This window comes from Salmo salar, chromosome 27 (assembly GCF_965601325.2).
Source record: "Salmo salar chromosome 27, fSalSal1, whole genome shotgun sequence".
NCBI lineage: Eukaryota > Metazoa > Chordata > Actinopteri > Salmoniformes > Salmonidae > Salmo > Salmo salar.
Window position 1 is genome coordinate 33,121,939 of NC_138317.1, and position 17,224 is coordinate 33,139,162.

The 17,224-nt window shown below is 45.3% G+C and overlaps 1 protein-coding gene across 7 annotated transcripts in view; it reads right to left on the bottom strand.

Annotated features, from left to right (window-relative positions):
- Positions 1 to 17,224, bottom strand: part of ppp1r9a (protein phosphatase 1, regulatory subunit 9A) — a 129,012-nt gene that overhangs the window by 43,263 nt on the left and 68,525 nt on the right. For 5 of the 7 annotated variants that reach the window (XM_045709837.2, XM_045709836.2, XM_014178495.3 and 2 more), the window contains exons 5-6: positions 14,448 to 14,567; positions 2,850 to 2,985 (exon numbers count right to left, since the gene is read on the bottom strand). In XM_045709837.2, coding sequence (XP_045565793.2) covers positions 2,850 to 2,985; positions 14,448 to 14,567 — 256 coding nt within the window. The remainder of the gene's footprint in view (positions 1 to 2,849; positions 2,986 to 14,447; positions 14,568 to 17,224) is intronic. The other 2 variants (XM_045709835.2, XM_014178500.3) reach the window with 1 other exon arrangement.

Sequence of the window (17,224 nt, forward strand, 5' to 3'; positions counted from 1 at the left end):
AACAAATCAGTCCTGAATGAATGGAGGAGACAGACAGACAGACAGACAGACAGACAGACAGACAGACAGACAGACAGACAGACAGACAGACAGACAGACAGACAGACAGACAGACAGACAGACAGACAGACAGACAGACAGACAAAGGGCGAGAGGGAGAGAGAGAGAGAGAGAGAGAGAGAGAGAGATCTGGAGAGAGGGAGGGAGGGGGGAAAAGAGAGAGAGATCTGGAGAGAGCGAGGGGGGAGAAAGAGAGAGAGATCTGGAGAGAGAGAGGGGGGAGAAAGAAAGAGAGATCTGGAGAGAGGGAGGGAGGGAGGGAGGGGAGGGGAGGGAGGGAGGGAGGGAGGGAGGGAGGGAAAGAGAGAGAGATCTGGAGAAAGAGTGGGAGGGAGGGAGATCTGGAGAGAGGGAGGGGGGAGAGATCTGGAGAGAGGGAGGGGAGGAGAAAGAGAGAGCGATCTGGAGAGAGGGAGGGGGTAGAAAGAGAGAAACCTGGAGAGAGGGAGGTGGGGAGAAAGAGAGAGAGATCTGGAGAAAGAGTGAGAGGGAGGGAGGGGGAGGGAGGGGAAGAGAGAGAGAGAGACGGGTGGCCTTATTGTCCTCCAGCCTCCTGACCCACTAATAATGAGAGAATGGGCTTTAGTGTGTACTAGAACAAACACAGGCAGGAAAACATGTTGGCTGAGAGAGAGAGTTGCCATTGAGTGTTTTTTAACAACCACAGATGCTCAAACACTTTAAAACACACCTAGAGGCTTGTTATAATGTGAACAACCACATTATTCTTGAGCTATGTTTCGCTACGCCTGATTTTCCATTATCACAACCCCAACTCATGACCAAGATTGACCTGCGGCAGCCATTGCAATGTTGGAGAACGGGATTGGAGTGCAGTGTGACCACACAGGTCTGAGTGCAGTGTGACCACACAGGTCTGAGGGCAGTGTGACCACACAGGTCTGAGTGCAGTGTGACCACACAGGTCTGAGTGCAGTGTGACCACACAGGTTAGTCATTAGGAGGGTGAAACAGAGCTGGGGCCATATCAAATTTCTCAGAATAGGAAAACTGATCCAGCATCAACACCCCCCCCTCTTTCCATACATATTCATCCTAATCTAAAATGCAAAACTGATCCTAAATCAGAAATCCTACTCAGAGATGCTTACAGGTCATGATCAGTAGAGGAGTGTTCAAGCATTTCGCTACACTTGCATTAACTTCTCTGGGGTAGGGGGCAGTATTTTGACATCCGGATGAAAGGCGTGCCCAAATTAAACTGCCTGCTACTCAGGCTAAGAAGGTAGGATATGCATATTATTAGTAGATGTGGATAGAAAACACTGAAGTTTCTAAAACTGTTTGAATGATGTCTGTGAGTATAACAGAACTCATATGGCAGGCAAAAACCTGAGAAAAATCCAACCAGGAAGTGTGGAAATCTGAGGTTTGTAGTTTTGCAAGTGATTACCTATACAGTATACAGTGACTTAGGGTTCATTTTGCACTTCCTAAGGCTTCCACTAGATGTCAACAGTCTTTAGAACGTTGTTTCATGCTTCTACTGTGAATATGGAGAGAATAAGAGGTCCTGGAAGTAGCTGACAGAGAAAATGACATGAGCTCAGAGGCGCGCACTCACGTGAGAGTGAGCTGTGTTCCTTATCTTTTCTGAAGACATTGGAATTGTCTGGTTGGAATATTACTGCAGATTTATGTTAAAAACATCCTAAAGATTGATGCTATACATCGTTTGACATATTTCTACAAACGTAAATAAAACTTTTTTTGACTTTTCATCGTGACATTTTGCGCGCGCTTCCTGCATTTGGAGTAGTGGACTGAACGCGCGAACAAAAAGGACGTATTTGGACATAAATGATGGACTTTATCGAACAAAACAAACATTTATTGTGGACCTGGGATTCCTGGGAGTGCATTCTGATGAAGATCATCAAAGGTAAGTGAATATTTATAATATTATTTCGGAGTTTTGTTGACTCCACAAAATGGCGGGTTTGGTTTCGTGTCTGAACGCTGTACTCAGATTATTGCAAAGCGTGTTTTCGCTGTAAAGTTTTTTTTAAATCTGACACAGCGGTTGCATTAAGGAGAAGTGTATCTATAATTCTTTGAATAACAGTTTAATATTTTATCAACGTTTATGATGAGTATTTCTGTAAATTGATGTGCTCATTCACCGGAAGTTTTGGGAGGCAAAACATTTCTGAACATTACACGCCAATGTAAAATGGTTTTTTTGGATATAAATATGAACTTTATCGAGCAAAACATACATGTATTGTGTAACATGAAGTCCTATGAGTGCCATCTGATGAAGATCATCAAAGATTAGTGATTCATTTTAGCTGTATTTCTGTCTTTTGTGACGCCTCTCCTTGCTTGGAAAATGGCTGTGTGGTTTTTCTTGTATCGGTGCTGTCCTAACATAATCTAATGCTATGCTTTCGCTGTAAAGCCTTTTTGAAATCGGACAATGTGGTTGGATTAACAAGAAGTGTATCTTTAAAATGGGATATAATAGTTGTATGTTTGAGAAATTTGAATTATGAGATTTTTGTTGTTTTGAATTTGGCGCCCTGCTATTTCACTGGCTGTTGGCAGTGTGTCCTGCAGGTGGGACGCTAGCGTCCCACATACCCCAGAGAGGTTAACATCTGCTAACCATGTGTATGTGACCAATACAATTTGATTTGATTTGATTAGTGGGTCAGTAAGTTAGCCATTGTTGTAGAATGAGTTAATAAAACTGTATAGGATTTGATTGGCCACACTAACAGGTGTATCAGTCGCAGGGTGAGACAGCGGGGCAGTAGGCTACCCACCTCATCATCGTACTGGGCATACTGGGCATACTGCTGCTCCAGCATCTCTCTCTGTCTCCTCTCCTGCTCCAGAGTCTGTTGGATCAGAGCAGCCACCTCGCTCACCTGGCCCGGACGCTCTCGACCAATCACAAACCTGGAAACGGACAGCAACAGCAAATCAGCAAGAGCATACAGGGGGGTTAAACATTCACATACTGTAATGAAGAATCATTTGATAATAGATTGGAAAAATAACTGCTGTTGCGTGTCACAGAAGGGCTGACTTTCCAATACACTGACTTTACAATACACTGAAACAATACACCTCTTCCAGTGACTTTACAATACACTGAAACACTGTGCATGTTGGTTTACTGAGGAATGAGAGCTGCACTTCAATACACCTCTTCCAGTGACCTTTTCTCATTCATTTATCAGCTTAACTAAACATGTCTGAACTTTCTCTGTCCTAATTTGACACTGTTTGTTTGTGTGTTGATTAAGGCTGTAACAGGCAGTCTGTGCGATTGGCAGGGACTTAACGGCAGGATCTGATTATAGGGGAGTGGAGGCGAGGAGGGGGAAGGTGGCATTCAGCAGTAACACAGTCACGTGACAAATGTCATGCAGCCCTCCAGGGTGGAATGTGCAGGGTTACAGCTGTACCAGCCGTTCTCTCACACCCTACCCCACCCCACCCCACCCTTTCCCACCATACCATACCCTACCCCACCCACCAAACCTTACCCTACCCAACCCGACCCTACCCTACCCTACCAAACCCTACCCCACCCTACCCTACCGTACCCTACCATACCCCACCCTATCCCACCCTACCATACCCTACCCTACCCCACCCACCAAACCTTACCCTACCCAACCCGACCATACCCTACCCCACCCCACCCTATCCCACCCCACCCTACCCTACCCCACCCACCAAACCCTACCCTACCCAACCCGACCACACCCTACCTCACCATACCTTACCCTACCCCACCCACCAAACCTTACGCTACCCAACCCCACCATACCCTACCCCACCATACCCTACCCTACCCCACCCACCAAACCTTACCCTACCCAACCCGACCATACTCTACCCTACCAAACCAAACCCTACCCCACCCTACCCTACCGTACCCTATCATACCCCACCCTTCCCCACCCCACCATACCTTACCATACTCTACCATCTCTACCATACCCCACCCTATCCCACCCTACCATACCCTACCATACTCTACCATACCCTACCCTACCATACTCTACCACATCCCACCCTACCAAAAACCACCCTACCATACCCTACCATAATCTACCATATCATACCCTAACATACTCTACCATACCCTACCATACACTACCATACCCTACCATACTCTACCATACCCTACTATACCCCACCCTACCCCACCCTATCATACCCAACCATACTCGACCATACCCCACCCTACCCTACCATGCCCTACAATGCCCTACCATACTCTACCATACTCTACCCTACCCTACCCCACCCTACCCCCCTCAACCCGACCCTACCATACTCTACCATGCCCTACCCTACCCTACCACACTCTACCATACCCCACCCTACCCTCCTCTACCATACTCTACCATGCCTTACCTCCCCCTACCACACCCTACCACACTCTACCATACTCTATCATACACCACCCTATCATACCCTACCATACTCTACCATACCCTATCATACTCTACCATACTCTACCATACTCTACAATACCCCACCATTCCCCACCCTGCCATACTCTACCATACTCAACCCTACCCTACCATACCCAACCCTACCCCACCCTACCATGCTCTACCATACTCTACCATACCCCACCCTACCCCACCCTACCATACCCTACCATGCTCTACCATACTCTACCATACCCACTCTACCATACTCTACCATACTCTACCATACTCGACCATACCCTACCCTACCATACCCAACCCTACCCCACCCTACCATACTCTACCATACTCTACCATACCCCACCCTACCCCCCTCTAACACACCCTACCATACTCTACCATACTCAATCATACCCCACCCTACCCTACCCTACCGTACTCTACCATACCCTACCATACCCCACCCTATACTACCATACCCCACCCTACCCTACCATACCCCACCCTACACTACCATACCACACCCTACCACACCCTACCATACTCTACCATACCCCACCCTACACTACCACACCCTACCACACCCTACCATACTCTACCATACCCCACCCTACACTACCATACCCTACCATACCCCACCCTATCATACCCTACCATACTCTACCATACCCTACCATACCCTACCATACCCTACCCCACCTCACCATACCCTACCATACTCTACTCTACCATACCCTACCGTAACCCACCTTACCATACCCTACAAAGCCTAAGAATGCCATGCCGTCCACTGGCGAGAGAGTTATTAAATCAATGTACACTAAACACAAATGTGTGGTTAAAATTGGCAACAAGTAAACAGACTTCTTCGCTCAGGGACGTGGTGTGAAACAGGGCTGCTCAAGTTCAACACTGTTTAACATCTACATTAATGATTTGACAAAAACATTAGAATCTGCAGCACCTGGTCTCACCTTACACAACACTGAAATCAAGTGTCTGCTGTACACAGATTACCTGGTGCTGTGGTCTCCCACTAAGGAGTTACTGCAGCACCTAGATCATCTGCGCATAACCTAAAATAAAACAAATAGAATATTCCAAAAAAAGTCAGGATCACAGGAAATCAGGATCACAAACACACAATCACAATAGACACAGTTCTATTAGAACACACCAGAAACGACACGTATCTGGGACTAAATATCAGCAGCACAGGAAGCTTTCACATGGCTGTGAACGAGCTGAGAGACAAAGCAACAAGAGCATTCTATGCCATTAAAAGTAACATTAAAATGGAAATTCCAATTATAATCTGTCTCAAAATGGCAGCGAAGTATGGGGGACCCCTCTCTAATAATGAATTTACCAAATGGGACAAACATCCAATCAAAATACTGCATGCAGAGTTTTGAAGTGCAAAGAAAACCTCCAAATAACTCATGTAGAGCAGAATTGGGCCAATAGCCCTCCTTATTAGAATAGAACAAATAAGCAACCCTGAAACATATCATCACACAGCCCTATAATGTCAAGAGATGAAACAAGAGAAGAGTCCCCTCAGCCGGTTCTGATGCTCAGATCACTAACCCAAACCAACTCCATAGAGCCTCAGGACAGCACTCAGAAAATATGGCCCGACCAAATTATCACAAAGCAAAAATAAAAATATATCACCTATTGGAAAGACACCACAAAAAAATCTAAGTCAACTTCAATGCTATTTGTCTCTAAACAGACAGTACATGGTGGCAGACTATCTGACCACTGTGACTGATAGAAAACTGAGGAAAACACTGACTAGGTACAGACTCAGTGAGCAGTCTGGCTATAGAGACTGGTCGTCATTTTCATTAATATTGTTGTTGTAGTTGCTGTTAGTGGTAATCCCATTTCCACTACTACTATTATTAGGAACATTCACCTTTTAATTAATCCACTTTGTCCAGTTTATAGCAACATTGAAGGTATATATTTCTTCTGGCAGTATCTTGCTAACTCTGACTCAGACCTCCAAAACCCAAATCCAGTGTTTGGGATGGTCTTTATGTCGTTCAGTAATGGATTTGAGGACAGACAGCGAACGCCAGGTCACCACTCCCCATGTTCCCGCTCTACCACCCAGCATACAGGAGGCAAAAACACATCTTTCTCTGGTTTCTCTCTCGTTTACTCCAAGATGGATCCCTCTATCTCAGCGGGAGAGCATATTTGACTGAGTCTCCAATCATCCGGCGTGGGCAGGCTGATTACAGAGCTACTGTGCTATACGCTCCACAGTCCAACGGCTAACGTTGAGCTACATCTGAAGCAACAACAGAGAGGAATCACAATCACGGCCATCTCTCCATCTAGCAGCTGACCTGGAAACAGTTTCTGCATTCCTGGAAAAGCAACATGCAGGGGGGTTCCACCCTGCCTCCCACTGCTCTGGGAACAACAGCCATAATGCAGAGAACGTGTCTAGTCCATTAGGAGCTGCTATGTTGACAGACACGGCTGCTTCTCTAATGGCACACTATTCCCTTCCCTTACTGCTTTTGACGAGGGCCCATAGGGCTCTGGTCAAAAGTAGTGCACTACATAGGGAATAGGGTGCCATGTGGGACGCTCAGGGTTAGGGATTTGAGGGATGTCCACACTTAACTCCCTCACACAACGGATATGCCCTCTGTCAACCATTGTGGGATGTTAGTTTCATATTGTGCTGTCTTTTAATATCTGGCTCATAAATATAGATTTTTCTTCTTTTTTTACCATAATGCGATTATGGTTTCATGTGGTAACCAGTGAAATCTTACTCGTATGGTTTCAGAGACCTGGATGATGTCGTAAGTCAGGGTTAAATTGAGTTGAAATGGCAAATCTGGGACACAGGCGATCAAACCCAGGGAGGAGAGAGAGAGGGAGAGGGAGAGGGATTTACTGGACAGGAGGAAGAAGAGAGTGAATGAAAAAGGAGAGATAGAGAGGAGTGGAGAGGAGAGAACTCAACAGAAGAGAAGTGAGAAGAGAGAAAGAAAGAAAATGTGTGTTATTTTTCACTTTCTCTCTTTGCTGTTGACCATGCTTCAATCAATATTGTCTCAGTAAACAGCCATCTGCTTATAGAACAATATGCTGCAATACAGTTTGACACATCCTTCCTCTCCAGCCTTCATCACCATTCACACCATTCACACCAGTAAGCAGATATGGCTTCCCTAATAATGGCACCCTAGTCCCTATAGGGCTCTGGTCAAAAGTAGTGCACTATATAGGGACTAGGGTGTCATTCGGTACACAAGTCCCTGAGAGATTACAGCGGCAGTGTGGAATCAATAGAATTCCATTTGTAATATTTACAATACTATTAGTGCTCTTTAGATGGAAGGTTACTCACAGGCTAACATCTGTTTGGTTAACAGAAATAAAAGCGCTGTCTAATCCTGGTCATCTTGTCTGTGATGGATGACAGAGTAATATAATAATAATAATAATAATAATAATAAAAAAAATAATAATGCAGAGGAGAGTAAACCAACAGAGGGGGAGAGAGGGAAAAACGTAACACTATATAAGAGAGGACAAAAAGAGCAAGAGAGGGAGGGAGAGGACTGAAAGACAGAGGGAGAGAGAGAGAGGACTGAAAGAGAGAGGGAGAGAGAGAGAGAGGACAAAAAGAGCAAGAGGGGGAGGGAGAGGAGTGAAAGAGAGAGGGAGTGTGAGAGAGGACTGAAAGAGAGAGGTAGAGAGAGGACACAAAGAGCAAGAGAGGGAGGGGGAGGACTGAAAGACAGAGGGAGAGAGAGAGAGGACTGAAAGAGAGAGGTAGAGAGAGGACACAAAGAGCAAGAGAGGGAGGGGGAGGACTGAAAGAGGGAGGGAGAGAAAGAGGACTGAAAGAGAGAGGGAGAGAGAGAGGACACAAAGAGCAAGAGAGGGAGGGAGAGGACTGAAAGAGGGAGGGAGTGTGAGAGAGGTTTGAAAGAGAGAGGGAGAGAGAGAGAGGACACAAAGAGCAAGAGAGGGAGGGAGAGGACTGAAAGAGGGAGGGAGTGTGAGAGAGGTTTGAAAGAGAGAGGGAGAGAGAGAGAGGACACAAAGAGCAAGAGAGGGAGGGAGAGGACTGAAAGAGGGAGGGAGAGAGAGAGGACACAAAGAGCAAGAGAGGGAGGGAGAGGACTGAAAGAGGGAGAGAGAGGACTGAGAGAGAGGGAGAGAGAGAGGACTGAAAGAGAGACGGAGAGAGAGGACTGAAAGAGAGGGAGTGAGAGGACCGAAAGAGAGAGGGAGAGAGAGGACAAAAAGAGCAAGAGAGGGAGGGAGAGGAGTGAAAGAGAGAGGGAGTGTGAGAGAGGACTGAAAGAGAGAGGTAGAGAGAGGACACAAAGAGCAAGAGAGGGAGGGGAGGACTGAAAGAGGGAGGGAGAGAGAGAGGACTGAAAGAGAGAGGGAGAGAGAGAGAACACAAAGAGCAAGAGAGGGAGGGGGAGGACTGAAAGAGGGAGAGAGAGAGAGGACACAAAGAGCAAGAGAGGGAGGGAGAGGACTGAAAGAGGGAGAGAGAGGACTGAGAGAGAGGGAGAGAGAGAGGACTGAAAGAGAGACGGAGAGAGAGGACTGAAAGAGAGGGAGTGAGAGGACCGAAAGAGAGAGGGAGAGGGAGGACTGAAAGAGAGGTAGAGAGAGGACTGAAAGAGAGAGGGAGAGAGAGGACTGAAAGAGATAGGGAGAGACATAGAGGACTGAAAGAGAGAGAGTGAGAGAGAGAGAGAGAGAGAGAGAGAGAGAGAGATCTAAACACGTCCGCATGCTTCTCAGACAAAACAGTTTGGAAGAGTTTGTGCATATATTATGACGCCATTTTGTGATGTTTTTCTTCGTTTTGGACTTCGGTAAGGCTTTTTCCGGCTGTTCGGGCACACACATTTTTTTCTCGATGCCAGTCAAAGTTCGGGAGCCAAAGTCAATGCCCCTTCTTCCGCGATTGGTCAACTGTAGGGATTTTTTAATAAAGTCTTTGTTGTCATTCAATGAGAGACGACCTGTTTTCATGCACGTTTTTTCATTGAGAAATAATGCACCAAACATCTTAGTTAGATTAAACTAAGATCTCCGCTGCAAAAACGTCAAAATCTTAGATGAATTCTGACTATTTTGAGAAAGTGTATACTGGCTACGGTGTCTCAGAATGGCCAAACAGTACTATTGCCGTTTTCTTCTCATTTTTCAAGCGAAGGTCTTTTGAGTATGCGAGCACACTCATTCGGTTTGCCTAGCCGACTTCGGCTAGCCGCCTGCCTAACTGAAGCATGCTGAGAGGCGGGTTATTAATAAAGCACTTCTCTTCCATGCTGTGCTCCTCTATTGTTTGGGAGAAGAGTGCTCTGCTCTGTGGAGCGGAGGCCTGCTGCCCACTGCTACTCTCTCACAATGATACATTCTTCCCAGACATATTTCCACTCTATTTACATTATGCTAATGTAGCATGAATGGGGGTCCGGCAAAACTTTTTTCACATGCAGTCTATGTTGTGTGTTTGTGTAGCAGTTTTGGTGGTCTGCAGTTTGGAGACAAAATGGCCCCTTTCCTCTATAAGGCACAACATAATGTAAACAGCACTTTCTCAGTGAGCTCAGAGCTAAAGAGAAAAGGTTCTGTAAGAGAATCACAGTAAAGTGGACACATGCATAATGTTTTATGTGCAGAAAGAACGACTATACAACAGACTACTGTAGCTGTACACTGAGTTATGCTCCTCTAACAAAGCAGTTTTAACTAAACAGACCAGAGAGAGGGAGAGAGAGAGACAGCAATAGAAAGAGTGGGAGGTAGAGAGAGAGTGAAAGAGAGAGAGAGAGAGGTGAATGCAAGCATTTCCCGTGACTGTGTCTCACTCAAAACCCAATGTTTCCCTGGCCCATCCCCCCACCCTGGATTTGGACAGCCTCTATGACCAGGTACACCTCAACAAGACCACGGACCCCAACTTTGCCAGAACCTTGAAAGACATCGCTCTCAACCGCAGCCCCAGCACCTCACACAGGAGCAACAGAGCGATAAGCACCCCTCCACGACCCGCGAGACTTCCTCCACGACCCGCGAGACTCCCTCCACGACCCGCGAGACTCCCTCCACGACCCGCGAGACTCCCTCCACGACCCGCGAGACTCCCTCCACGACCCGCGAGACTTCACGACCCAGGACCTTTACCCAGAGGACATACACTCAGACCACAGCATCATCAGCCACGCCTCCACCCCCCCAAACCAACCCTGGCCACATCCTATATAGGCCCCCGGATCAGGCTTATGCCCACTGGTTGCCCTCTAGGTTACAGAGAGCTGGTAGTCCCATCCACCAAACTACCAGGCGTGAAACAGGAAGGGGACTCAGGGGGTATGATCATTTGGTATAGATCAGACCTAAGCCACTCTATTAAATTGGTTGAAAACAGGAGCATTTTACATCTGGTTAGAGAAACATGTCCTCCTGTGTGCTAGCTACACTGCACTGGGAAAGTACTCAGCATTCAGACCACCTTCACAGCGTTATTCTAAAATACATTAAAGTCTCCCGAGTGGTGCAGCATCTCAGTACTAGAGGCGTCACTACAGACCCTGGTTTGACCCCAGGCAGTATCACAACCGACCGTGATCGGGAGTCCCATAGGGTGGTGCACAATTGTCAACGGTAGGCTTCGAGTGGACTCCTATGGTAGGTACACCTATAGCTCATCTCTTGGCAGTAGTACTGTAGACTACTTTATCACTGACCTCAACCCAGAGTCTCTCAGAGCGTTCACAGTCAGCCCACTGACACCACTATCAGACCACAGCAACGCTACAGCCTACTTGAACAGAGCAATAATCAATCATGAGGCATCAGTGCTGAATAAACTGCATACTATTAAGACATGCTATAGATGGAAGGAAAGTAGTGTAGAAACCTACCAGAAAACAATTAGGAAACAACAAATTCAATCCCTTTTAGACAACTTCCTGGACAAAATGTTCCACTGTAATAGTGAAGGTGTAAACTTGGCAGTAGAAAGCCTAAACAGTATATTTGACCTCTCAGCTTCTCTATCAAATCTAAACATTTCAAGCAGACGACCTAAGAAAATAAACAATAATGACAAATGGTTTAATGAAGAATGCAAAAAACTAAGAAAGAAATTGAGGAACGTGTCCATCAAAAAACACAGAGACCCAGAAAACCTGAGACTACGCCTTCACTATTGCGAAACACTAAAACAATACAGAAATACACTACGGAAAAAGAAGGAACAGCTCGTCAGAAATCAGCTCAATGTAATTAAAGAATCTATAGAATCTAACCACTTCTGGGAAAATTGGAAAACACTAAACAAACAACATGAAGACCAATCTACCCAAAATGGCAATGTATGGATAAACCACTTCTCCAATCTTATTGGCTCTATAACAAAGAACAAACAGCAAAAACATTTTCAAATCTTAGAGTCAGCTATTAAAGACTACCAGAACCCACTCAATTCTACTATTACCTTGAATGAACTACAGGACAATCTGAAATAAACAGTAACAATTACACTCCGTTTTAAAAGAATATAGACATTTCAAATGTTATATTATTGGCTATGTACAGTGTTGTAACAATGTGCAAATGGTTGAAGTAAGAAAGGGAAAATAAATGAACAGATAAAAATAGGTTGTATTTACAATGTTGTTTGTGCTCCCTTTTCTTGTGGAAACAGGTCACACATCTTGCTGCTGTGATGGCACACTGTGGTATTTCACCCAGTAGAGATGGGAGTTTATCAATGTCTGATTTGTTTTCAAATTCGTTGTGGGTCTGTTTAATCTGAGGGAAATATGTGTCTCTAATATGGTCAAGAGACAAGGTTAGGAACGAAGTTAGGATGAGCAGCTCAGTTTCTATCTCATTTTGTGGACAGTAGGCACATAGCCTGTCTTCTCTTGAGAGCCAGGTGCGATAGCGACCTCTCTGAGTATGTACATAGTCAAAGCTTCCTTCATTTTGGGTCAGTCACAGTGGTCAGGTATTCTGCTACTATGTACTCTCTGGTTAAGGGCCAAATAACGTTCCAGTTTGCTCTGTTTTTTTGTTGATTCTTTCCAATGTTTCAAGAAATGTTATTTTTGTTTTCTTATGATTTGGTTGGGTCTAATTGTGTTTCTGTCCTGTGGCTCCGTGGGGTCTGTTTGTGTTTGTCAAGAGAGTCCCCTTACAAGCTGGCTGCGGAGACTTATCTCCAGGTACACCTCTCTATAGGTGAGGCTTTGTTATGGAGAATCGCTTCTTTTTAGTTGGTTGTAGAATTTAATTGGTCTTTTCTGGATTTTCATAATTAGTGGGAATCGTCCTAATTCTGCTCTGCAAGCATTATTTGGTGTTTTTCGTTGTACACGGAAGGTGTTTTTGCAGAATTCTGTATGCGTGAGTCTCAATTTGATGTTTGTCCCATTTAGTGAATTCTTAGTTGGTGAGTGGACCCCAGACCTCACAACCATAGAGGGCAATGGGTTCTATAAATGATTCAAGTCTTTTTTGGCAGCTCCTAATTGGGATGTCAAATTGTATGTTTATTTTGATGGCGTAGAAGGCCCTTCTTGCCTTGTCTCTTAGATAGCTTCCACAAAGCTGTGAGCTAACTGTGGCGCTGATGTTTAGGCCGAGGTATGTATAGTTATTTGTGTGCTCTAGGGCAACGATGTCTAGATAGAATTTGTATTTGTTGTTCTGGCTACTGGACCTTTTTTGGAACACAAATTGTAGGTGGAATTCCACTAGCTTTGGCAATGCAAACACGTTTCCCATGCCAATAAGCCCTTTTAATTGAATTGAGAGAGGGCAATAGAAAGAGACTGGGAGGTAGAGAGAGGGGAAAGAGGTAGAGGGGAGAGAAAGAGAGGGGGGAGGGGAGAGAGAGGGAGTGAGAGAGCGAGAGAGAGAGAGAGGAGAGAGAGAGAGAGAGAGAGAGAGAGAGAGAGAGAGAGAAGAAAGCGAGAGAGAAGAAAGAGAGAGGGAGAGATGGCAATAGAAAGAGAAGAGACTGGGGGTAGAAAGGTAGACAGAGACAGGTAGAGAGAGTGAAGACATGCTATGTGCACACTGCCCACAAAATGAGTTGGAACCAAGCTGCACTTCCTAACCTCCTGACAAATATATGACCATATTAGAGACACATATTTCCCTCAGATTACACAGACCCACAAAGAATTCAAAAACAAATCCAATTTTGATAAACTCCCATATCTACTGGGTGAAATACCACAGTGTGCCATCACAGCAGCAAGATGTGTGACCTGTTGCCACAAGAAAAGGGCAACCAGTGAAGAACAAACACCATTATAAATACAACCCATATTTATGTTATTTATTTTCCCTTTTGTACTTGAACTATTTGCACATAATATGACATTTGAAATGTCTTGATTCTTTTGGAACTTTTGTGAGTGTAATGTTTACTGTTCATTTTTATTGTTTATTTCACTTTTTTTAATTATCTACTTCACTTGCTTTGGCAATGGTAACATGTGTTCCCCATGCCAATAAAGCCCTTACATTGAAATTGAATTGAATGGGGGGGAGAGAGAGAGAGAGAGAGGAGAGAGAGAGAGAGAGAGAGAGACAATAGAAAGAGACTGGGGTAGAGAGAGATAGAGAGAGAGAAGGAGAGAGAGAGAGCAATAGAAAGTCTTAGCTGTAAAGAGGTAGAGAGCGGTAGAGAGTGGTAGAGAGGTAGAGTGAGATGTAGAGAGGTAGTGAGAGGTAGAGAGAGGTAGAGAGGGGTAGAGAGAGGTAGAGTGAGGTGCAGAGGTAGAGAGAGATAGAAAGAGGAGGACTCCAGAGTAGGCGGGGCTCTGTCCTTGTTCTCTCATAACCATGACTGCTGTGGTTTATGCCACTTTGTGGTACCTTGGACTCATCTGGATAAAGAAATAAAAAAATTTTTTTAATGAATATCACTGTTGGTATTACCTGACCACTCCCTGGGTGTTCCTCAGGACGGAGGCAGCAAAGCTCTGGGTCACTCCCACCAGACTGGTGCCGTCCACCTCCACAATCTGGTCGTTCACCTTGATCCTACGACACAACACACTGAGGTCACATAAAGGTCACACACAGGTCACATACAGGTTACTGGGAAGTGGCCTGGCTGGTCTAGTGGTAATGCTGCAGCCTGGTGTTGGCATAGGCTAATATCTGGTAAAATCTCTCTCTTTATCGTTCCTCACAGTTATCCTCTCTCTATCGTTCCCCACAGTTATCCTCTCTCTCTATAGTTCCCCACAGTTATCCTCTCTCTCTATAGTTCCCCACAGTTATCCTCTCTCTCTATAGTTCCCCACAGTTATCCTCTCTCTCTATCGTTCCTCACAGTTATCCTCTCTCGCTATCGTTCCCCACAGTTCTCCTCTCTCTCTATAGTTCCCCACAGTTCTCCTCTCTCTCTATTGTTCCCCACAGTTATCCTCTCTCTCTATAATTCCCCACAGTTATCCTCTCTCTCTATAGTTTCCCACAGTTATCCTCTCTCTATCATTCCCCACAGTTATCCTCTCTCTCTATAGTTCCTCAGTTATCCTCTCTCTCTTTCGTTCCCCACAGTTATCCTCTCTCTCTATCGTTCCCCAGTTATCCTCTCTCTCTACAGTTCCTCAGTTATCCTCTCTCTCTTTCGTTCCCCACAGTTATCCTCTCTCTCTACGTCCCCCAGCCCTCTCTCTGTTCCCCACAGTTATCCTCTCTCTCTATAGTTCCCCACAGTTATCCACTCTCTCTATTGTTCCCCAGTTATCCTCTCTCTCTACAGTTCCCCACAGTTATCCTCTATCTATTATTCCTCAAGTTATCCTCTCTCTATATCGTTCCCCACAGTTATCCTCTCTCTATAGTTCCCCACAGTTCTCCTCTCTCTCTATCGTTCCCTACAGTTATCCTCTCTCTCTATAGTTCCCCACAGTTATCCTCTCTCTCTATCGTTCCCCACAGTTATCCTCTCTCTATATCGTTCCCCACAGTTATCCTCTCTCTATAGTTCCCCACAGTTATCCTCTCTCTCTATAATTCCCCACAGTTATCCTCTCTCTCTATAGTTCCCCACAGTATCCTCTCTCTCTATCGTTCCCCAGTTATCCTCTCTCTATAGTTCCTCACAGTTATCCTCTCTATCTATATTTCCCCACAGTTATCCTCTCTCTCTATAATTCCCCACAGTTATCCTGTCTTTCTACAGTTCCCCACAGTTATCCTCTCTCTATAATTCCCCACAGTTATCCTCTCTCTCTATAGTTCCCCACAGTTATCCTCTCTCTCTATAGTTCCCCACAGTTATCCTCGCTCTCTATACGATTCCCCACAGTTATCCTCTCTCTCTATCAAGTTCCCCACAGTTATCCTCTCTCTCTATCGTTCCCCACAGTTATCCTCTCTCTATATAATTCCTCACAGTTATCCTCTCTCTCTATAGTTCCCCACAGTTATCCTCTCTCTATCATTCCCCACAGTTATCCTCTCTCTCTATCATTCCCCAGTTATCCTCTCTCTCTATAGTCCCCCAGTTATCCTCTCTCTCTATAGTTCCCCACAGTTATCCTCTCTCTCTATCGTTCCCCACAGTTATCCTCTCTCTATATAATTCCTCACAGTTATCCTCTCTCTCTATAGTTCCCCACAGTTATCCTCTCTCTATCATTCCCCACAGTTATCCTCTCTCTCTATCATCCCCAGTTATCCTCTCTCTATATAGTTCCTCAGTTATCCTCTCTCTCTTTCGTTGCCCACAGTTATCCTCTCTCTCTATAGTTCCCCACAGTTATCCTCTCTCTCTATAGTTCCCCACAGTTATCCTCTCTCTCTATAGTTCCCCACAGTTATCCTCTCTCTCTATAGTTCCCCACAGTTATCCTATCTCTCTATGGTTCCCCACAGTTATCCTCTCTCTCTATAATTCCCCACAGTTATCCTCTCTCTCTATCGTTCCCCACAGTTATCCTCTCTCTATATAATTCCTCACAGTTATCCTCTCTCTCTATAGTTCCCCACAGTTATCCTCTCTCTATCATTCCCCACAGTTATCCTCTCTCTCTATCATTCCCCAGTTATCCTCTCTCTATATAGTTCCTCAGTTATCCTCTCTCTCTTTCGTTCCCCACAGTTATCCTCTCTCTCTATAGTTCCCCACAGTTATCCTCTCTCTCTATAGTTCCCCACAGTTATCCTCTCTCTCTATAGTTCCCCACAGTTATCCTCTCTCTATATAATTCCTCACAGTTATCCTCTCTCTCTATAGTTTCCCACAGTTATCCTCTCTCCATCATTCCCCACAGTTATCCTCTCTCTCTATAGTTCCTCAGTTATCCTCTCTCTCTTTCGTTCCCCACAGTTATCCTCTCTCTCTATCGTTCCCCACAGTTATCCTCTCTCTCTATCGTTCCCCACAGTTATCCTCTCTCTCTATCGTTCCCCACAGTTATCCTCTCTCTCTATCGTTCCCCACAGTATCTCTCTCTATCATTCCTCACAGTTATCCTCTCTCTATATCGTTCCCCACAGTTATCCTCTCTCTATAGTTCCCCACAGTTATCCTCTCTCTCTATCGTTCCCCACAGTTATCCTCTCTCTCTATAGTTCCCCACAGTTATCCTCTCTCTATATCGTTCCCCACAGTTATCCTCTCTCTATAGTTCCCCACAGTTATCCTCTCTCTCTATCGTTCCCCACAGTTATCCTCTCTCTCTATAGTTCCCCACAGT